The following is a 23,539-nucleotide window of genomic DNA, read 5'->3' as shown; positions in this document are numbered from 1 at the left end:
CATTCTTTAGTGTTTGAATACTTTTGGGCATTACGTAATCCTTTTGTATTAGACTTGCCATCGTACAGTTTTTGCATATATTAGTTCATATATTAGTTTTCGTTCACAAAAATAAGTTTAATTCTAATCCTCGGCTTGGAGGTGGAGACCGTATCTTTCGGACACTTTGGAATATCGTTGGACATTTGGACTGAAGTATAGATTCGTAGTCAATGCATGGACATTTGGACTGTCGTAGATTCGTATTCAAGGCATCGTTTTTAAGTTTAGTTCGTGCAAACGTGTGGAATAGAATAAATGTTAATCTGGTAAACAAATGAATGAATGAATGAATAAATGGATGGATGGATGGATGAATGAATGGATGGATGGATGAATGGATGACTAAATGAATGAATGAATGAATAGATGGATGAATGGATGGATGAATGAATGAATGAACGGATGGATGGATCGATGAATGGATGAATGGATGGATGGAAAAATGAATGAATGAATAAATGGATGGATGGATGAATGAATGAATGAATGAATGAATGAATGAATGGATGGATGGATGGGTGGATGGATGGATGGATGATTAAATGAATGAATGAGTGAATGAATGGATGGATGGATGAATGGATGGATAGATGAATGAATGAATGAATGAATGGATGGATTGATGAATGAATGAATGAATGAATGGATGGATTGATGGATGGATGGATGAACGGATGGATGGATGGATGGATGAATGAATAGATGAATGGATGGATGGATGGACAAATAGATGGATGGATGGATGGATGGATAAATGAATGAATGGATGAATGAATGGATGGATGGATGGATGGATGAATGAACGTTGTGGCAGCTGAAACGCAACAACGACTAAATTTTTTAATAAAGAGCTGGATGGAAGTGGACGAGAACTAAACCAAGTCTAAGAAGCTTTTAACAAGGCATTAGGTCTTTGCTTTGATTGAAATTCATGCTTAGTGTGCGTTTATCAAGGTTTGGATGTACTCAGGAGCTAGGAGAGCACAAGAGCAGCGTAAGAGTTGTGTCATTAATGTCAATAATGTGAGAAAAGCTTACCTGCAAGACAGCCGTACATCTCAACCCTCATGGTTATCTTTACATTCCATGTCTGGGGCCTGAATCGGACCATTTTAGCCGTGAAGGTTTGAACTTCCTGTTTAACTACTGTGTTGGAATCTGTATTACCAGAAAGAGTCTACAAGAAAATGGAAAGACTAATCAACGTTGTTGTCACGGCGGACATTTTTTGAAATGCAATTAATTCGTCTCGGAACAAATATCATGGTTTGCAACAGAAATCGTGCACGCATTATAGCACTGATTATTTTTCTTCGTTTCCTTGAACACTGCATTTTCCTTACATCGTCTACAGACTATACGGAGTAGTTTACTTTCGAACAGTTCTATTTTTGTATACAGTTCTACATTTGTTATATTTGTTGTAAATGGAAACCTTTAATTGACAAGAAGTTTGTAACTTAGAGCTCGGTATATTACTTTTCTTTGTACTTTGTAGGATTTAACGCAACTTTTTGCAAGTTATAGTAGTGAATGCAACTGAAGTCTTCTTCTCTTTTGTTGTATTCTAGTGTATTGTAAATATTATTTGTACGTATTGTAAAGGTAATAAAGATGTTGTTAATAATAAATAAAAAAATATTTGTTGTATATAAGATATCCTTCGGGCTTGATCACGATGACGTTGGGAAAGCAAAACAAAAACCTACAGCCTGTAAGGCGATTTGCATGATGGCGTTATTTCGTGACTGCAATTACCAGAATCCTTGATTTTTTATTTTTCTCATGCTAATAAGGTCTATTGTTGTTTACCCTACTGTGATTTAAAATATTTCTGAAAAATTAAAAAAAAAAAAAAAAATTAAGGAGACACAAATGAATACTGGTAATTGTGGTCAGATGACAACATCGTGCAAGCATGCTACTATGAAATTTTGACAATCATCAGACAACCGCTGACTTGACGAATCGTTTACCTGGCTGTAGTATTGCCACATGCTATCATCCACAGTATATTGCAACTTATATGACGTAACCCATTCCGATAATCCATCCCCACCCTGGGTGGCCACGCCTGTTACTTTGTATACATCACTTAAGTCAATCTGAGAATAGAGCGGAGAAAAAAAGGAAAAAATCATTTAAAAACACTAATAATTATTTGGCAAATAACGGAAATGGCAAAGTTCTTGATTTTGATAGGACCTGAGAGGAACAAAATTTCTACCTGTCTTAGTTAAGTAAGTTTCGCCAGAGAAGCCGTTTGGTCAAAATAAATTTTTTTTCTTGAGCACTCGATTTTTTTTCAGCCAAGCATGAAAGATACCAAATTACTATACAAGGGCAATTGATTGTCATACTTGTAGAAACTGCTGGTGATCAGATGTCTGCGGGCTCCAACCACCCCTGCTGTCCACGACTCCTTGTAGACCGCTGGCCTGTGGAGCATACAGCCGTGCCACCTTTGGTTGACTGTTAGAGGCAAGTGATGATGATGCTGTCATGGCGGAATCAGGGATGGCCTTGCTTTGTACACCAAGTGTTTCAGTACAGCCTTAAAAATCAACTCACTTGTCAGCCTAGAACAGTGTTCATGATACTATTGAGAAAATTAAGGACAAAAACTGTTCCCAAGTGCCTTTATGCTTTGTTTCTGTTCTTGGATATGCAAATGTACCCGAAGCAGGTAATAAGTTTATTTATTATATGGCTGTTCTCACAAGGACTGGGAACTACCGAATTCACGAATTTGATGGGCTGAAATCAATGTTGAGAGCGGTTTAGATTTTCCCATCTTGACCGGCATCTAGACCGGCATCTAGACCGGAAATGTTTTGCGGTGAAAAAGTTGCAAACTAAAATGCAAAAATATTGACTATGTTCTTCTATCGAAGTGCCAAAAAGCCTGATGAGAAAAAAAGTAAAGAGGACGAGCAATCTTTAGCAGAATTAAGTTCAGCTCATCGCCGTTCGCAAGCAAAATGTCAGTTAACTACAAACCAGTTACATTAAACGAATTAAATTGTTCTTGTTTTTATAAACATCTTATTAACCGAGCTTAGTCGGTCTGTATGGAAGAATCTTGACCTCGGTCGCTTGTACGGACCTCACTCCGTTTGGTCTGAACTTACGACTTCGGTCAAGATTTCCCCATTCAGACCTACTGCTCGATTAATAAGAGCTAATTATTATACAGACACGAATGGTTTACTGGAAAATACACCAATTGTAAAGGTTTTTACATTCGTTTTTACACCTAGTCCTCTCAAACGTATTAAATGCAAGGAGCCATAATGAAATGATGTTTTACTATCACCTCTATAAACGTTTTGGCTTTTAGTCTTGAAATATAATTGCCTTAACAAATGCGTTTTTTTACCGTTTATATGGCTTTATTTGTGATTTTCTAGAGTTTCCTTCGGTGAAATCGTCAAACATTTTCACAGTACATCGAATCCTGCAGGATACGAATTTTAAACACGAGAAAAGTAGGGTTTGCAAAGGCAGTTCTTTCGATTTTTGCAAATTTGTCTTTTACCGCTGCGAAATGACTGGCCTGATAGATTTCCCTGAAAAACGAGCTCTAACTAAAGTAAATTATTTATTACCACTCTGCCAAATTTTATGGAATATCACCGAAGGAAACGCAAGAAAAGTCACTTTCAATTTTGCTTTTTTGTGCTCATGGTGACGTCATAAAATATGGAAAAACACTGACGTCTTGGTGTATGATCAAAAAATCTTCGGATCTTCCTCAAAAGTCTTCTGCAATCTTCGGTTAAATATTCGGAAGTTTTGGAGAATGTTCGGAAATGTTCGTATGGCCTTCGGACAAGTTTTGGCGAATCTTCGGAAATCTTTGGAAAGTGGTCGGAAATCTTCGGAAAATTGTCAAAACAATTGCTTGTAGATATCGAATATCTCTTCTCGTGTTCAACTTAATATCTGGAGTTGAACACTCGAAGAGATATTCCATATCTACGTGCGCCCATGTATTATCCTCTACATAGAAAACATCCATGTTTCTTCAGCGTCTTCGTTTTCATCTTCTTTCCTTTTGTATGGTTATCTGAGGTGGTTCTTTACATCCGGTAAAGTTGTGACCAGAAAAACGAAGCCAACACATGGCAAAGAAAAAACAAATAAAGAAACAAAACAAGGAGGTACATTTCCAACTGTTTTCAGCAAATATTTACCCAACATTTTATGCTCATTTCTTGTCAAATTAAACTTAACTTGGATAAAACAGTTTGCTATTTTACAAATCAATCATAGCAATGGTTAGCTGGCAAAACTGATGATGAAATCATCCTATCTTTAAAGTAGTAGGTTACTTGCTAAGCTGTTCTGTACATGTCACGTGTCCGCTGGTCAGGTAAGATCCCACCGCTCTATTTTTCCTTACTCCTGTCCTACATCAGCTTCTCCACACTGTCTTACATCTTTACTTTTCTACTGTTCGCCGCAATGTTGTATATGTAGCTGTTGTCCATGTAGCTGTTATACATGCACCGCACCCTTCTTCCCAATAAGCGCCCTCTTTCTAATAACCGCTCCTCATTGAGTGCCTTGTTAATAAGCTCCCCTATTGCAATAAGCGCCCCATAGCGAAAGGAACATTCAAGACCTTGGCACAGAATAGACTGATTAGATGAATGAATAATTGAACTTTGCTTTCTCAGCTTAAGGTAACATTACAAATTATGACTATCAGAATCTCATTTAAGTATTGTATTGCATTCAGATGTATAGCTAAAAAAATAATTAGGCGTCTCTTTCCTAATAAGCGCCCCTCTCCAATAAGCGCCCTCTCTTAAGAGCCACTAACTGTAAATATGGAGAATCCGACGACGGGTCGGAAAAGTCGGATTTTCTTTCATTGCATCAGAAAGACCCTTTTGGTGAACTTTTTTCAGAAATATACTTTCAAAGTTCCGGCGAGTTCACATTTTTGTGAAATCTAGGAAAGTTCGAAATCAACCAAGATGGCCGATGGAATTTATGCAAAATTGCACATTTTCAACAGGCCAGTACAGAAAGAAGGGAACTTGCCTGGATTTCATATTCACACAGTTTGTAATTTACACTGTGATCATTCTTCTGAGCTAAAAGTCATCTTGAAGTAAGTACGTTTTGTCTACTTCTCGGCCGTTTGAAAAATACAACTATCGCAATTTAATTTACATGTAAAATTTCAACTGATTTTACATAAATAAAAGGTTCTGAAATAAGAGCTATGCTATGGATATACCATATCTAAATGGCTAGTTTGGCCCGTGAAAATTAAGCGCGCTTGATGAAAAACTATAAAGGGTATTTTGACCAATTGCACCATTTTTGGGACGAGTGCAATCTCGTTCCCAGAGTCTTCGTTCCCCTTGACCAGCGGTCGGAAAACGAGAGCTCTGGGAGCAACCATTTCAGGCATGCGCCATAGATGCAGACTGCGCAGTGAAACCGGATGGGCAGAATTCGGTTATTTCCTTTGTTATTTCAAAATGGTTGCTCCAAGAGCTCTCGTTTTCCGACCGCTGGTCAACGAGAACGAAGACTCTAGGAACGAGATTGGGACGAGCGAGCAAGAACTTCGATTTCGCAGTGATCTTTATAAACATAATTCGACATGTTTCATAACACAAATTATTCTTAAACATCGTGTATTGTACTCTTAACCAGTATTTTAAACAATATCTCAGAATAAGCCTGGGTTATAGATGGCACAGTCCACAGTATGGTATATCCACAGCATAGCTCTTGTTTCAGAACCTTTTATTTATGTAAAATCAGTTGAAATTTTACATGTAAATTAAATTGCGATAGTTGTATTTTTCAAACGGCCGAGAAGTAGACAAAACGTACTTACCTCAAGATGACTTTTAGCTCAGAAGAATGATCACAGTATAAATTACAAACTGTGTAAATATGAAATCCAGGCAAGTTCCCTTCTTTCTGTACTGGCCTGTTGAAAATGTGCAATTTTGCATAAATTCCATCGGCCATCTTGGTTGATTTCGAATTTTCCTAGATTTCACAAAAATGTGAACTCGCCGGAACTTTAGTAACTTTGAACTTTGAACTTTGAAAGTATATTTCTGAAAAAAGTTCACCAAAGCAAAGCGGATTCGCCATATTTACAGGCAATGGCTCTTAAGCTACCAAAAGTAAATTAACATCCTGGGTGCTACTGGAATCGAAACATTACGGTATTTAATGTTCAATATTCAAACATGTTTCGAAAGTAGTACGTAATATAACAACTCACTCATTTGATAGTAGTCAAACCCTTTGACTGGCGTCAGTCCAACATCACCAGAGGCCTCCCTACTGAGGTAACACGTGGTTCCATTCCTGTCATAATCAAACGATCTGCATGGAAACGAATTCTCTTTCTCACAGGCATCTGCACATTGTTCAGCGGTCTTTCCGGACAAGACTTTGTCATCGTTGTTTGCAAGACGGGCGTCCCGTTTTGCTGAAAAGCCTCTGAGAGCATTGGTAACTAAAAAAAATGATAATGAAGCTGGTTGTGAGTAAACTGACAGATTGAAAAAGATTCTGAGATCCTTCGAACGTGTTCTAAATATACAGTAGTTGAACAATGGGTGTCTTTTAAAGTTAAAGTTTTTTAAGAAACCGTGTAATCGACCCATTTTGAAGCATCTTTGCGATTTTTGTAGTTATCATTCAAAGTATCACTTATGTGAAACTGGAGTTAATCGTGAAAGATGGCATTCGAATATTGAAAGAAGACCTAATACTTAATTAAAAGATATCAGGGTTAGAATAATACAATATGACGCTATAGCGGGTCTGGTATCTTTTTTCAGAAACAATTCATTTTATTAAATCTCTAAACTGCTCACATAAACAGGCAAAAGGCTTGGACGTCAACACGTATACTCCTTGAAGCCCCTCACGGAAGTCAGCCCAGGCCTTCACATTTCCTTGTTTCCCATGACAACTTCGCACCAGATTGTAGATATCTTGGGGCGAGAGAACTTTGTCCCATACATTTAACTGGCTGAGATCTCCAGTGAAGGCTTCTTCAGGACTGAAGGAGCCCCCTAACGAATCCTGCTCCTGACCTAGCACCATGACACCTCCTCCACGGATCACGGCTCCTGACTGGAAGGCCTGTGAGTATCTGAACACAGTGTTCATGCACAACACTATTTGTTAAGTGATCCATGTTATGGAAGATATCAAGAGAGGATGAAGGGAAACAGAGTTAATTCTCAATATAGGCCTTGTTTCCATAGTTACTCGTCTCTGGTTATTTTTAGATCACTCCTGGTATAGGAAATATAGAAATTGCCAATCCTGTGAAGTGGATTTTGCTGACGTGGACAGCCCAAGCGGCTTTACACCATTTTCACCCTCTTCGAAAACATGGACAATGCACATTGTGACATTATTATCAGAGGAAAACCTAGTTATCATGTCTAAAAATAACTTAAGAGGTATTACCTTATAAGTAAGGTTTATATGGGGAATTAACTCTTTTATCCTTCATCCTCTCTAATTGCATCAAATGGTTTCCTACTGGGCCTGATTCTAAGTTAAAGTCAAATAACAGCAATCCGAGAGTTATAAAAAAGTTAACCGTTTGAAATTCATTTGCTTGCACCGAAATAACAAAACTACGTGTAAAGTTGGGGGCTGATCCTGGATTAGATTAATCCAATTTAGACAAACGCGCCCACTGCTTGCGCTTTTCTTTCCTTTCAGTTTACTGTGGAACCTACTTCTGCCTGCTTGCTAATGTCTGTAATTAGCTTAAAACTCTGACTTTCGTGTAACCAAGCATACAAAAATGTTTGTTTTGACTAACTTAATGTGAAAAAAAACCCCAAATAACGACTTCCAGACATCATGGTTCTGAGCTACCTGTATTCTAAATGGTCTATAGGATTATTTGTGGGTGCAATAATCAGCGTAGATAATTTACTTTAAGAAAATCATGTTAGGTAAAGTAAGGTGGAAAGAATAGAATGAATATGTTAGGAAAACTAAAAAAAATCACATACTTTTCCACCAGTAATTCCACCTTTTATTGTTCAGATCAGATAATCCTGAGCGGCTTAACGTTAATACTCGACAGGGTAACGAAGCTAATGTCGACAAAAATATGACAAACGGAAATTTCACATTTCATCCACTTCAGTGACATCATAGCTTGAGAGGACCACACAGATGCTGATGTTTAAACCTTCATTAGTAAGTCAGCAGACTTTCAGCTTTGACAAAAAAAGGAAATGGATTTCAAGTAAGACAAGACACGGTTACCTCTTCACTTCTTGTCCATTTTTGTAAAAGATCCATTTCCCTCCATTGCTGTCCCACGTGACAGCCACATGATTCCACTTGCCATCATTAGCTGACGTCCCAATGAACAGCTTTTCATTGTTTATATGCAGTTCGAAGGCGCCATAATCCTGTATTACAAGTGCATTGTCTTGAAGTTTGCCTTCCACCACGTTAGAGTAAGACAGGGGGGTCCCCGGGTTTTCTGTGTCATCCGTGCGAAGCCAGAAAGCAATAGTAAAAGCTTGCATGTCTGGAATGTTAGACACACTTGAGGAGGAGGTGGCAACCCGGTGAGGAAAGGAAAGATCATACGCGAAACACAATTCTGCCACAAATCAAAAGCATAACCTTGGTTAGTATAATTCCCCTAAAGTTCCGCTAGACGAAAAGATCTGCTAGACGAATTCTACAATGACGCGCCATGCAGTTATTGCGTTTTTGAAGTAACACATTTTGGCAAAACTGACGCCTATATTACTGGTGATAATGTTATACGGGCTGCGCTCAATTTAACAATTTGATTATGAGCTTGAGATTTCTATAGGGCGATCACTGTCACCGTGTAGATATCGAGAAGGAATAACAATCCCACTGTAGAATTTTACCTAAACCTCCTTCAAATTAATAACCATTTCCATTGTTTTCTGAGCGTTGTTAAGTAGTATTAACTTCGTCTTTCTTACAGGAAGTTGCGCGCCTGTCCAGAGTTAACTGCCATTTGAAACTTGTAGCTGTGTTCAGTCAACAATTTTTACCTTTCGTGTTTATTTCCAGAGAGAGATTTTTGAAGCACGAGGAGAACCAACGAGTTGTTATTAACGGAAGTCTCTCCAATTATGGTAAAAGCTCACATTTTATATCTGGCCTTTTTGTAACGTTGGTTTCAAGTTGTTTTTCGGTCAATGGAACTCCGTATTGAAATGAATTTAATTTCTGCTGGACAGTACCGCTGGCATTAGTTCCATTGCGACCTTTCAAATGCTAGATGATGTTGAGTTGGAAATTGAATTTCCTTTGTTTGTTGGTTGACACGTAACATTGGGTTGTAACAACAACGCTCATAAAAACGTATAGAAAAGTTGTAAAACTTTAAAAATTACAGTAGCATACACAATGTCGCCAGTACAGTGATGAATACTTTGCAAAAACAGAGCTTTCCGTATGCCTAATGGGTTGTGTTAGGTTTGCAAGTTATTGTGGTAAAACGTACAGCCGCCATCTTGAGGTAACAGGACTGAGATGTGTCGTACAAGTTGTCTTACTTTTAGTGCAGGTCGCTCCAGAGTAGGTGGGCTTGCAAATGCACTCAAACCCATTTTCCTTGTCGACACACTGTCCGCCATTACGACAAGGTTCCAACAAGCACTCATTGATACTCGTTTCACACTGCACTCCTGTAAAACCAGCTTTACAGGTGCAAGTATACCTGTTGTCGCCATCTACACATGTTCCATTGTTCTGACAAGGATCGCCAGCGCATTCATCGGTGCTTCTCTCGCACTGCACTCCTTCGTACCCAGGTCTACATGAACACTGATATCCCTCGGCCAAACTCTTACACGTGGCATAATTATGACACGGGGATGAAACGCAGTGGTCAATTTTCATTTCGCAAAATTTTCCGCCATAACCAGACGGACACTCACAAATGAAGTCTGGCGGTTGCACAACACACTTGGCGCCATTCTGACAAACGTTTGGACCACAAACCTGCGACGGAATGTCACACTGCAGACCGCTGAATCCTGGGGCGCAGACGCATTCGTAGCCGTTTACCTGCCATTTAACGTTTGAAGTAAATTCAAGCCACGTTGAAACTCAGCACGACTTGAATCCTACTGAGTTATCAATAAACACCTTACTTCACTTTCAATCCAGAATATCATCAACTTGTATAAACAATCAGTATAAAGAAGTTATACAAGAAAAATATTACAACACGGAAACACGCAATTTAATAAGCCAGTTATTATTATTATTATTATTATTATTCAAGCCTGAGTTACTTTTAAACTTTTATAAAGATTAGGTTTTCGACCCTGAGCGCCCCTATACCACCTGGGCTAACATCAGCAGTTAGTTAGTAAAGATGTTACTTAGCCAGTTAGTTAGTTAGATTGCTATTTAGCTAGTTAGTTAGATAGTTAGTAGATAGTTAATAAATTGCTTGTTAAATGAGTACGCTTTTATATATTCATACATTTTATTTTCATAATGGGTTGACTAGCACGTATGGTTCGTCAGTTCCCTTCTAGTCTTCCTCACTGCCTTGTTATGTACTAAGATTTTTTTTATTAATGTGCTTATTACAATTATTATTAATATTATTATTATTTTGTAATATCGTTTATGATTTTTTTCTTTGTTATATAATCGCAGTGAAAATTGAATAAATTAAAATTAAACCGTATGACTTTTAGTATAAGGGACTTAAAGATACGTTACGGCGGGCTACTACTACGGCTACTTTGGCCGTGAGGGACTAGGCTGACAACGCCGTTTTCTCCGCAAAACTCAAACGGATTAAGATCTCGCTGTAAGGCCACGGGGTGTACAGCCTCTAAGTGTCTTTATAAAAATGGCTTCGTTCAAGGAAACCCGCAGTTACTTTATTCTATTTTCATACGACAGGCTTTATTAATGACGAGGATTTCCTTCTCCTTTATCAGTTTTACATCTCCCAGAACTTAGATTTGCCTCTCAGCTGCTATTTGAATCGCCTGTAATTCCAGCCACAAAACAAAACGACACTGACAAAAAGTTCGATTGAAGCACGGGCAGGGTGTTCATACAACGTGATAAGCCAGCCCGAAAATACAAACTTTTGATTCTAATTTGCTGTTCGGCCTGGTGCAAATATGACTGTCGCTCATGGTAGATGTTTGAATCATTCAAATTATCTTCGAACGGTTACTTTATCTTCAAACTAGGCTGTTCAAACAGAGAAAAAAGCGTTAGAATGAGAAGTAAACAGAAGGCTTATACTTATATAGTATGAGAGTACGTGAAACCAGGTACTTTCCCGTAGTAGAAAGCAAGGCTACGGCGGGAAAGCCTTACTGGAACGGGCGTCATGACGTCACCGGAAGTGATCTTCACTATTTGCCGCCGTACTACACTTTAAGTCCCTTTAATGAGTCTAGGACTAGGCTTGCTGCAGTGTTTTTCCCCAGCTTGCGCTCGGCGGGGGAAATACTGTACACGAGTGTGATTCAGCTTCATATTTGTACTCGTTTTCACACTTATTTGGACTTTGAGATCCAATGCTATGGTAGAAACAATCACATTATTTAACCGATTTCTACCAGTTTTGGATGTTCACTTGTGTAATAAGTAATTGGCGATAATTGGCCATTTCCGAATTACCTTTAGCATCTTTCTCAAAGCGAGTCTTGGTGCACATCCTTTCATGTGAAAATGAGATTTCATTCACATGCAAATTGAACTCATTTTCATATGAATGATTGTGCACCAGGCTTCGCTTTTGTAGAGAGGCTTAGGTCATCTCTGAAATGGGCAATTCATTTCTCACTGAATGGATGAGTGTTGTTGTTTATTACCTTGTCCACACATGTTGCTCCTTGGTAACAAGGATCAGACAAACATTCGTCATTCTCGCTTTCACAAAATTTTCCAGAATATCCTGGCTTACATTCACACAAGATGTCGTCCTTTAAGTCAGAACAGGTGCCGCCATTATTACACGGGTTCGACGAACAGTTGTCAATAGCTGGAAGGGAATTCAATTATGAGCACTGCTCTAAAACTCTAAACTGGGAACAGCATTTAACTGCAAAACGCAACTTGGCGTAAAGGCAATTCCCATAAAAATAAAATGAGGTAAAAATGCATGATATGAGCAAGCAACGAACACCCAGAAGCGGGCAATATCACATACATAAGGTACAAGATCTGAAGTACAAAATTTGAAATGAAATTAAAAGACTTACATTTTCATATTCGAGCAACAACGCAATCAAAGGTTGATGCACTAGGATTATCAGCATCAACAATAGAAATACAAAACACTCAACTTAGCAATGGATGTCAGATGATAATGCAACTGGGTTAGAAACTCATCGGGAAGTCAGTTCTTAACCAACCAGACATACAGAACTGTGCCAATCACGCAAATGTTCAATTTAAGTCCCTTACTTCATCTTTTAAGAATGATGCATTTGATTGCTTCACTTTGTGTCCAGAGCTAAACTTCGCTAAGAAACAATCTATTTAAACGAGATTGGTTTCCTAATTTACCTCCTTTTTTTGCTACTCCACCAGCAAATAAAATACATTTAAGTAATAAATTTAAAACGAAAAGCTATTGATGTGGTTATCAGTGCATATAACTACTGCACTAAAATCACTTGAACGAGCTCGTACAGGGATTTCATGCAAATTATCTGCCGTTTCCCATAAATCTTACCTACACACATATCTGCAGAATCAGCTCCAGGTCCATACGTGGACTTTCTACCAGTACACTCTGCACACGATAGGGCTCCTATCCCACTTTGATATGAGCCCTTAGCACACGGAACACAAGGCTCTACGCCATTTTCTGAATACGTACCAGGGGCACATTTCACTGAAACAAAGATTGATAGTTACTGAATAACGCAAAGGGCCAATTTGAACCTTCCATCAAATTTAACTGAGGCAAATTTAATTAGTTTTACCTGATCTCGGAGAAAGAGAATAAACACAACAGGATCGCGGAACATTATAGAGTGACCACCAAAAAGTGCAGCAACAATATGAGCAAACGAAAAAGCACATGCAAATAAATTACAGTACGTTAGGAGGATTTCACGGATCGGCGCATGCGCAAGCTAAAATGTTAATCATTCAATTTCATAGTTCATAAAGCAATCGAAAGCGTGCAAATGACTTTTGCGGGAAATTTGCCTTCGAAAATTTCACAGTCAGCAGCGAAAACCTGACGATATAGGTGAGATTTCTCATGAAAATTCATTACTTATGTTCCGACTCCATGCATATAGTACATTTTCGTTTTCGTATCAACAAGATGTATAGATCGTTTTCACGTGACGTCATCACTTTCTAAAATCCAAAACGAAAGAGCCACCAAAGTCCTCATCAGGCGCAAGAGGCGGTATATTTATATCTGTTTACAATTTTACAGCTCAATAGCGTGCTTCGTTTGGAATCCAGAGCATTTTGAATTTCAGGGTTATGGAGGTGCGTGACACAAGGCTATGATCGAGTTTATCGGAAAATATATACTTATCCCATGATTTTGAGCCTTGTTAGAAGTTAAAGCATTAGGAAAAGTGGTTATGTAAATGCTTGTTTGATCAGTACTGATAATCAGTCGCCTAGATAGCCAAAGTAAGTTCCAGATGTTTACACTATTTTCCGGCCGCCATATTGGTGTACCACGGAGGTACATTAACATGGCGTTTTCATACTGGGCTCTGTAAATATCGGCGAAACATTTCGACGAATATCTGAAGTTTGGGGAAACGCACAGGCCTAAAACTTGGAGAAGTGGCTTATTTAGTTATCTTCTATAACATCATAATTTCATAGCTTTTCCCACTGGATGGTTTTCGATTTATTTTTTTTTTGCGTGACAGTGAAAACGATCTATTCCAGAAATCACAGACTATAATTTGGTGAAAGTTTAATGACAGCTTTTGAGTAGCTACACGGCTACACGAAGGCTAGCAGAGTGACTGGTGTCCAAATTTTACGAAAGATGTAAACGGATTTAGACAGAAAATGGCAAATTTAGAATTGAACATCGAATTTGTTATTCGCATCCTTGTCCAATACTGTCGAACAGATACGACCCGTGAATGGCTGAACACGATCCGTACGACCCGTACAGGTCGTGAAACAATGGTTTACGAGTCGTACAGTTGGTGAACTGTATATCATTAGAGAGACTCAGAGTGTATTAAGCGGGAGAAACCAGAAAGCGCAAATTAGAATGTATATTCCTCGTTCGAAACGTGAATTCCCAAAGCGCAAAAACTGCGAATAATATTCTTTTTACTTAAAACGTTAGAGCCTAAGAGCGCTATATACATTATACACTCTTCAGAGTCCTAGAGTGTGAGAGTCCAAAAGCACTATATATAGTTTATACTCTTCAGAGTCCTAAAGCGTGAGGGCTCAAAAGCGCTATGTCACGTGTGTACTCTTCGAGTCCGAAAGCGCTAATTAGAATGTATATTCCTCGTTCTAAAAAGGTGAATGCCCCAAAGGGGAAAACACAATGGATATTCTTTGTTCTTAAAGCGTGAGAGCCCAATAGCGCTATATCAATTGTATGCTCTTCAGAGTCCTGAAGTGTGAGAGTCTAAAAGCGTTAATTAAAACGTATATTGCGAATTGTGAATGCCCCAAAGCGCAAACACGATGAATATTCTTCGTTCTCAAAGCGTGAGAGCCCGACAGCGCTATCTACAGAGTACGAGTCGTGCGAAAAGGAAGATGCCATTATACAAGTCGTGTCAGATCGTGTATATTGGACAACATGTTTAAATGTGCCCAATCAGCAAAACAGCAGGGGCAGCTTTAGCGCCTCGTGAATCCACAGCTAATTTGACAATGCTATGACGAAATTCATGATCAATAACAGGACAGACGCTTGAAAAACTGACGTCCATTTGTTAAACTGACATACACGTGGACATTGGGAGTTAACATTTTTGGACTTTCCTGCTTTAGGACTCCGAAGAGTATACACTGTATGAAGCGCTATTGGGATCTCACGCTTTGAGAACGAAGAATAATCATCGTGTTTTGCGCTTTGGGGTATTCACGTTTTTAGAACGAGGAATTTAAATTCTAATTAGCGCTCTTCAACTCTCCTGCTCTAGGACTCTAAAGAGCATACACTGTATATAGCGCTTTTGGGCCCTCGCACTTGTAGAACGAAGAGTATCCATCGTGTTTTGCGCTTTGGTACATTCACGTCTAGAACGAGGAATAAACATTCTAATGAGTGCTTTTAAACTCTCCCGCTTTTGAGACTCCGATGAGTATACACTGTATATAAAGTCGTACGACTCGTAAGAGTCGCACGGTTCTTGGACTTGTATATACACTCTTAGAATCTCTAATGATATACAGTTCACCAACTGTACGACTCGTAAACCATTGTTTCACGACCCGTACGAGTCGTACGGGTCGTGGACTTGTATATACACTCTTAGCCTCTCTAATGCCGATGTACAGTTCACCAATTGTGCGACTCGTAAACCATTCTAATAATATACAGTTCACCAACTGTACGACTTGCAAACCATTGTTTCACGACCCGTACGACCCGTACGACTAGTTCGAGTCGTGGACTTGAATATACACTCTAAGTCCCTCTAATAATATACAGTTCACCAACTGTACGACTTGTAAACCATTGTTTCACGACCCGTACGAGTCATACGAGTCGTACGGGTCGTGAACTTGTATATGCACTCTAAGTCTCTCTAATGATATACAGTTCACCAACTGTACGACTCGTAAACCATCGTTTCACGACCCGTACGACTCGTGCCTTTCGTGCGAAGTTCGTGTATATTGGACAACCCTCGTTATTCGGGCCGAACCGTTTATTCTGGACTAGACGAACGAGTTATGTACTCGCATCTGATTGGTTTATAAGCAATGGGGTTGGGTGGAGCTACTCACAGATTGCACATGCGTCGAACCGTGAAACTATCCCTTTAAATAAGTCGATAAATCAACTTGTCAAAGAGTTCAATAAATGGGGTCAGATAAGGCGCATGTACTGAAATTGTTCTTGCTCTTCTCTAGCTGAGAAAAATAATCACATTTCTAACTTTAGGGCGTGCAAATCATAGCCATTCATACTTACTTCCGCATTCCTCTCGTCCTCCTGCTGCCGGAAGTATAGTGGTTGTACCCGCTGGACAGGAAGTGCAGTTTGTGTTCATTAGACCGGATGCATAAGTCCCGCTTGGACAAGGAAAGCACTTGGCGAGTCCATTAGGTGAAAAAAACCCTGGCTTACACTTTTCTGTAAAAAATATATAATTGGACATTTCAGCATACTGATAACCAATAAAAAATTTCCTTGGCTCAAGCTATCTAGATTTTCTTGATAACTTGCATATTTCGCTGTGAATGAAAAACTCAAATATTTCATATAAAGGGAAGTTTGGAAAATTTACAGTGTGTATATTTGTCTGGTTATACACGTTTTGTTTTTTTTCGAGTGAGAACAGTTGGAAAGTAAGCTAATTACTGTGTGCGTCCTATTAAATTATTTATAGCTTTCGTAACTTATCAGGCCCTGTGCGGACATTAAGAACCAAGATTTTTAGTTCAGGTATGTACACATTGCAGAGGTATTTTGCTATTGTCTCAGTGAAAATGTCCATATTTTTTGTATATTTTAAATAGTAGTATAAAGGGGATTAATCAAATACCGTTTCGCAGAGGGAGAAGTATTTCCCGTTTTTACAACCCCCAGCTTTAATTCCGAAGCTCGCAAGCTCGCTTCGGAATTAAAGCTGGGGGTTATAAAAACGGGAAATACTTCTCCCTCTGCGAAACAGTATTTGATTTATCCCCTCTATACTACTTGGGAATTGTGAAACCGGGAGGGATTCCAATTAGAAACAAACGACCCCGCTGTTATACCGTTCGAACATAAGCGATGATTCGAGCAACAAACAAGTGTGCGTGGTTGATGCGTAGCCGGAAAGAAAGCTGCGGAAAGAGCTGTGTCGGCGCTTATTGCAGGGAGCACAAATACCAACTAAAGAAAGGAATGAAAATGCCAGCTCCGTGTAGAGGTTGCGGAGTCGGGGTTTTGTGTGATTACCGTCTATGCATTCCATGCGGCGGGAGCGCGCTAAAACAGCGGCTTATCTGCAAGCGCAAAAAAGCAAAGAAAACTTTTGAAATTGTTTTGCTCGAGCTGAGGTCAGCCCAATTAGAGAAACAAAACCTTCCGTTATACAACAAGTCACTATGGCTTCCGTTGACCAAAGGTTTGAAGAAAGACTGGAAGAAGAACTTGCAAAATCGATCCAGCAACGTTGCGGTATTTAGAGCAATTACTTGCAGAAAACGAGCCAGCCGTTAGAAAGATTGTTCAGAACGTGCTGGAGGAACCTATTTCCCAAGAAACGGAGAAGCGTTTGCAAAAACCTTTACTTCCAAAACCTTACCAACCAAGACCCCCTTCCCGGCAAAGAAAGGTGAGAAAAACGCAAGAGCTTCTGAGGGAGTACGAACCCTTTCCTGCGCAGAACATCCGAACAGTGACAGACTACCAGAATGAGATTCTGGACCTCTTCGATAATGCAACACATGAGGGGGAAGAGAGTAAAGGGCGGCGTTATATTCGATGGCGCTTCATCAGAGGTCTGGAAAAAGACCTAACAACAAACTTTATGGAAAACATTCGAGGAAATGTTGACACATCGTTTTACCTGAGGCATGTTTTTTCGTATCAGTTGCGCAACATTGAAGATGGAACGGTCATTCTGTACTACAAAAACCACGGCTCGCCTTGGATAAACAGACTGGCAGAAGCAGAAGAATGGTTGAGTGAAGAAGAGACGAAACGTCTGGACCATGGCAAAATCGAAAGACCATCAACAAAGTGGGAGTTTGTAAGCTTTTTAAATGTTGACCTGAAGGTTGTGATTGACCGTCAGCCGTTGGTGGGAACAGGACCGTTACCTGACTGGCTGCGCAACCTTGCCCATGGCGGGGCGATGACGGCTTTGGATACGTATAAAGACAACTTGTGTCTTTGGCGTTGTATCGCTGTGCACCGAGGAGCGCGTGTAGATCGAAGTACAAAAGCAGCCCGCGGTCTTGCCAAGAGTTTCTTCAAACTCAAAACCATGCCGACCGACTGCCCAAAAACGTCTCTGGATGAATTAGAAAAGGTTGAAAGGCATCTGAATCAAGGTACGGCTTTTTCGGACTGGCTCGGCATCCGGGTATATGAGCCTGAGAGGGGGGCAGGAGAAGTGGTATGGCACCTTAGACGAAACCCAGCAGCAAGTTTGAAGAACATTCTGACAATCGGCATCTACGAAGGGCACGCGTTCTTCATAAAGGATATTGCCAGGTTGGCCAAAAATTATGCGTGCACCCATTGCAGAGCGAGATTCACACAAGTTTGCCATCTCAAACGCCATTTACAAACCTGCAGTGCAGGAAAAACGGTAATCGATTGGCCGGGTGAAAGGGTCGAAGCCCCGCAGACAGCTTTCGAGAAAGCTTTCTATCCAAAACACAACGCTTCCAAAGAATCGCTTCTGTGGCTTGAGCGAGAAGCCAAGCGGCGGAAAATCCATATCCACCAGGCAATGTGCGGACATGGTGGCGAGCGTTGGATTGAGCGCGCGCCTGTCGACGGGTACAACAACGCAACGAAGACTGTATTTCAATACCACGGCTGCCACTGGCACGGGTGTCGAAAATGTTACCCGCAAGATCGCGACAAAATCATTCACCGCAACAACCAAACGCGAGAAGATATGTACCAAGCAACAATGAAACGCACAAGATTTCTGCGAGAGTCCGGCTACCAAGTTATCGAGGCATGGGCGTGCGAAGTTGGGAAAATCGACGCTGATCCACCGCGAGCCGAAACAAAAAGCTACCAGCACGCGATCTTGTACGATTTCGAGGCGTATGGAGATAACAATCATCGGAAGGAAGCGACGCCCTCGCTCACGATAGAAAACACGCACGTGCCAATTTCGGTGAGCGTTGGCGACACCCTTGAAAGAGAGCCCACCCACATCTGTGAAAGAGACCCCGCGGAGTTGGTCCGCAAGTTTATGGAAGAGCTGGAGAAACGCGGAAAAAACATCCGGGCCCAGGTACGAGCGGAGTTTTTGCCAGAAGACGCGCACCTGCTGCCAAAAGCGCAGCGACAAAAAATCGATGAATGGTGCAACCAGGTTCCTGTCGTCGAGTTCAACTCAGGCAGTTACGATCTGAATCTGATCAAAAACCACTTCGCTGGCCGCCTTGCTGAAACATCACCCAAAGTCAGAGTGGCAAAAAACGGGAACAAAACCATGTTCTCGCTCACTTGGGGATTCCGTTTCCTTGATATCATCAACTACCTTGGACCGGGGACGAGCTACGACAAATGGGTGAAAGCCTACGGATGTAAGACAGTGAAATCATGGTTTCCATACGAATGGTTTGACACCCCCGAAAAGCTTGATTACCCTGGGCTCCCAAAATACGAGGAATGGTATTCGAAGCTAAAGGGCGGATACGTTCTCACTCGGGATGAATGGGAGGGGTGTCAGCGATTGTTCAAAGAAATGGGCATGAGAACCTTCTCAGACCGGCTGCGTTACTACAACAATCTCGATGTGGCTCCCGGCCTTGAGGCTCTGGAAAAAATGAGAAACTTCTACACTGAGAAGGGAATCGACATTCTGAAAGACGCTGTCAGCATCCCAGGCGTGAGTTTACATTACTTGCTCCGGGGAGCGGTTGAGCGTGGTGCGGAGCTTTTCAGCCCGGGCAAAGAAGCTTATGAGATGCTGAAAGAAGCTGTTGTCGGGGGGCCGAGCCTGGTTTTCACAAGATACCACGAAGTTGGTGTTACAGGGATAAGGTCTCATCGAGTTGCAGAACCGCGTCTTTGCAATAATATCCTTGGTTATGATACCAACGGCCTCTATCTTTCGACCATGCTCAGAGAAATGCACTACAGCGGCGTGTCGTGCACTACAGCGGCGTGTTCCAAGCGGAGGCGGCTCCTGCACTAACGTACAGGCTCAAAGAAGGAAATTGGTTCGGATTTGCTGAAGTCGACATCGAGATTCCAGAGCGCTTGCGTCCAAAGTTTGAGGAGATGTGTCCTTTCTTTTACAACAAAAAGGTGCCTGTCGAAGCTGTGCCGAAACATATGGCCGATTACTTAACTCGAACCGGCAGAAAGCGCGGAGACGGAAAAAAACTTGTGGGGGCGCTGTCTGCAGAACGGTTGTTGGTGTACGCCCCTCTGCTGCTGTGGGACGTGAACCACGGGGCGGTAGTCACAAAGGTTTACAGAACAATCGACTACCAATCAGCCAAGATCTTTTCCTGGTTCGTGGAGCAGGTGATGGAGGCGCGCCGGACAGGAGACGTGGACAAAAGCAAGGCGCTGCTCGCTGAAGTGTTCAAACTGCTGGGAAATAGCGCGTACGGGAAGCTCATTGAAGCTTTGGAGCGGCAAACAAACGTGATTTACACCAAAGACGAGAGGGTGGTCGACAGAGCCTTGCGGAGCGCGTATTTCTCTGATCTTGAAAAGATCGGGCAGGCGTATGAGTTAGAAAGCTGGAAGCCTCGGATCACAATCAGACGGCCGGTTCAGGTTGGAATCACTGTCTATCAGCTGGCAAAGCTGCGGATGCGGGAGTTCTATTACGACTTTCTCGACAGGTATATCGACAGAAGAGATTTTGAGCTGATCCACATGGACACGGACAGTAACTACATGGCAATCTCCGGTGAGCGGCTCGAAGACATTGTCCGGCCGGAGCTGAAGCAAGAATTCGGGGCGGAAAAAATCAGTGGCTGTCTTGGGACAAGTGGAGCGGTGGTACCCCAGGTCTCTTCAAGCTTGAGTGCGAGGGCAGCCGGATGATCGCGCTCTGCTCGAAGTGTTATTTCGTCGACGAAGCAGAGGGCGAAAAAAAGAAGTTTAGCACGAAGGGGATGTCGAAGAAGCAGAACGAGATCACGTGGCAGCGTTTTAAGGCAGCGTTGGAAGGCAGCAAAGACATGACAACCAACAGAGGTTTCAGGATGCGAGACGGGCAGATGGTCACTTACGAGTAGCAGAAGCTGGGGCTGAGCGCTTATTACGACAAGCGGTGGGTGCTGCCCGACGGGATACACACCGAACCAATCGAATTTCACATTTAGTTTTCGTCAGCCGGAGGAAGAGTGGTGTTTGGAGGGACAACGAGCAGTTCTTCACGCACGAAGCCGCGCTTGGGACCGTCGCGCAAATAGTAGAGAACGGGTTGATCCGGTTTGGTAAAAGATCTTTCAATGCTGTAAACTTTCAAAGACCAGATTGGATCCGTGGCTCTTTTTACACCGCCTTCAATCTCTCCGGGCTGGTAGAGATAACGAACTTGGACAAGAGAATGAAGTATTTTTTCGCTTTTTCCAACAGGCCTTGAATAAGGTGTCGATGGCCTTGCATAAACAGCTTTTTCTTTGATGGCAACGGCGGGTTTCTTGCCGATAAGGCTTGTGACCTCGTTGTTCAAAGCCGAAACAACTTCAGGAAGTCTTTTCACCCAGGCAGTGGACCGCTGGCCCTCAGGGAGTCGCATTTCCACGGCGTACTGGTGCCCGAACAGGCGCTCAGCCAGGGTGCGGTTGAAACGTTCAACAATGGCCTGGTCACGGTGAATGTCAACGCGCCCGCGCCGGATAAATGTTTTGTGCTTTTCCATCTCTTTTGTGACAGCGCCCATGAATTCGCGCCCGGGGTCAACCTGCAGCATTTGAGGCCATTCAGAGGCGAGCGCTTGTAAATCTTCTGAAAAGCCTGGGCGACCTCATCTGAAGTTTTCGAAGTCAAGGGTTCGGCCTCTTTGTAGCGGCTGGCCACGTCGACAACGGTCAGCGCGTATTTGAAAACTTTGCGCCCGCGGGGCAGTTTGTCGCGCGGCAGAAAAAGAAGGTCCGCCTGGTGGACCGAGTTGGGTGTGGGAACGTCGAATTTCGGCCGAGGAATTCGCCTCGGCGCGGGGAGGAATATCTGCCAGAGCGCTTGCCTGATCAACCACCTTTTTGCGGTTTATTCAGATACCTTGGCGGCCTCGGCTAATTTTTTGATCGCAGCGATACCTTTCCAGTAGCCCCCGGGGCCGTAGTATATCTTGGCGAGTTTGGCGTCCATAGCGCTACTTATAAGTAAGGAGTAAAAAAAGTTTAAAGCAACCGGAAGGCGGCGTAGCCCAGAGCGAGCGCCCCGGCGCCCACGAACATGAGTTCACCGTTTTTCTGCTGCTCGCTTGGCTGGTAGAAATCTGAGAACTTGGGCTCTTTGAGGGGTATCATTTGTTCGTCAGGATGCGCCTGGTTGTAGAGTTTGAAGGCATAGTCAGTGTTGGTGAAGTTCTACTTGGCCTCCGCCTTTATTTGCGCGTTGGTCGCAATCCAGTCGAGAAGTTTTGTGCGGTCGCGCGTGTATTTGGCGTAAGCAGCATTGTAAGCCTCTTCAGCTTTGTCGTGGCGCTTTTTTTCTTCAAGTGCAGCTTTGTCGCCCCCGCCAATCATAATCGCGATGCTCGCCATGGTGTTATATAGGAGAGTCTTTTTTTAAAATCATTAATTTCAGACGCTGGTGGGAAGGATTTTTTGGTCCTCGAGGTACTGTTTGAGCGCAATGCTGCCCGCCATGACGGCGGTGAACTTCACGTAATTCATCGCACTGCTGCTGGGATCACGAGTAAAATTCTCTTTTACAACCTTTTTTGCGACCCAGGCGATCCCTGCGGCTAAGCCAGTGAGAGTAGCGGCGTCTATGACGGTCTTAACAAGCTTGTTGTCTGACGACATAGTGACTTGATATTAGGAAAATAACAAAAGCTTAAACCAAAATTAATTTATATGCTCTTTTCTTTTCTTCTCATTTCTTCTTCTTCTTCTTCTTCTTCTTCTTCTATTCTTCTCATTTCTTCGTGTATTCTTCTTTCTTCTTCTATTCTTCTTCTTATTTCGTCTTCCTTTTTTCTTTCTTTTCGTCTTTCTTCTCCGGCCTTATCAATAAATGCTGCACTCAAAAGATTGCTGACTCTATCAAAAACCTTTACATTGAAGTCGTACCATACCAGAGAGATACCAAAAATTGCGGCGAGATGAGAATCTGCAGAACGTCAACTCTGCGCATGTTGATATATATTCCACTCGGAAAAGTTTAAATCATCTTTTTTAATCCTTTTGGCTGTGTCGCGCGAGCAGGTTCTGGCTCAACACGCGCGGGCTCAGGTGCGGGCTCCGGCGTTTTTTTGGCGAATGCGGCCTTGAGCTCTTCCCGTTTGTAATAAATCCCGACCAGTGAAACGACTAAGCTGCCAACAGCAAGCCATTGGGTGGTGCTGAGGCTGCTATTTTTTTCTCCGCTGCACTTTGGGCTTTCGCCTTCTGTAGTCGGGGCTGGCTCAGGAGCAGCTGTGGCGGCTTTCGCCTTATTTTG

At 41.9% G+C, this 23,539-nt stretch overlaps 1 protein-coding gene across 1 annotated transcript in view; it reads right to left on the bottom strand.

Moving 5' to 3' along the window:
• LOC145490193 (sushi, von Willebrand factor type A, EGF and pentraxin domain-containing protein 1-like) overlaps positions 1-23,539 on the bottom strand; it is a 62,973-nt gene that overhangs the window by 16,478 nt on the left and 22,956 nt on the right. The window contains exons 12-21 of the mRNA XM_081469308.1: positions 16,199-16,360; positions 12,776-12,937; positions 11,910-12,079; positions 9,612-10,125; positions 8,329-8,674; positions 6,906-7,186; positions 6,305-6,541; positions 2,403-2,596; positions 2,019-2,147; positions 1,081-1,219 (exon numbers count right to left, since the gene is read on the bottom strand). Of these exons, the coding sequence (XP_081325434.1) occupies positions 1,081-1,219; positions 2,019-2,147; positions 2,403-2,596; positions 6,305-6,541; positions 6,906-7,186; positions 8,329-8,674; positions 9,612-10,125; positions 11,910-12,079; positions 12,776-12,937; positions 16,199-16,360 (2,334 nt within the window). The remainder of the gene's footprint in view (positions 1-1,080; positions 1,220-2,018; positions 2,148-2,402; positions 2,597-6,304; positions 6,542-6,905; positions 7,187-8,328; positions 8,675-9,611; positions 10,126-11,909; positions 12,080-12,775; positions 12,938-16,198; positions 16,361-23,539) is intronic.

This window comes from Orbicella franksi, chromosome 6, assembly GCF_964199315.1.
Source record: "Orbicella franksi chromosome 6, jaOrbFran1.1, whole genome shotgun sequence".
Lineage (NCBI taxonomy): Eukaryota > Metazoa > Cnidaria > Anthozoa > Scleractinia > Merulinidae > Orbicella > Orbicella franksi.
This window is presented reverse-complemented; position numbering and strand designations above follow the sequence as displayed.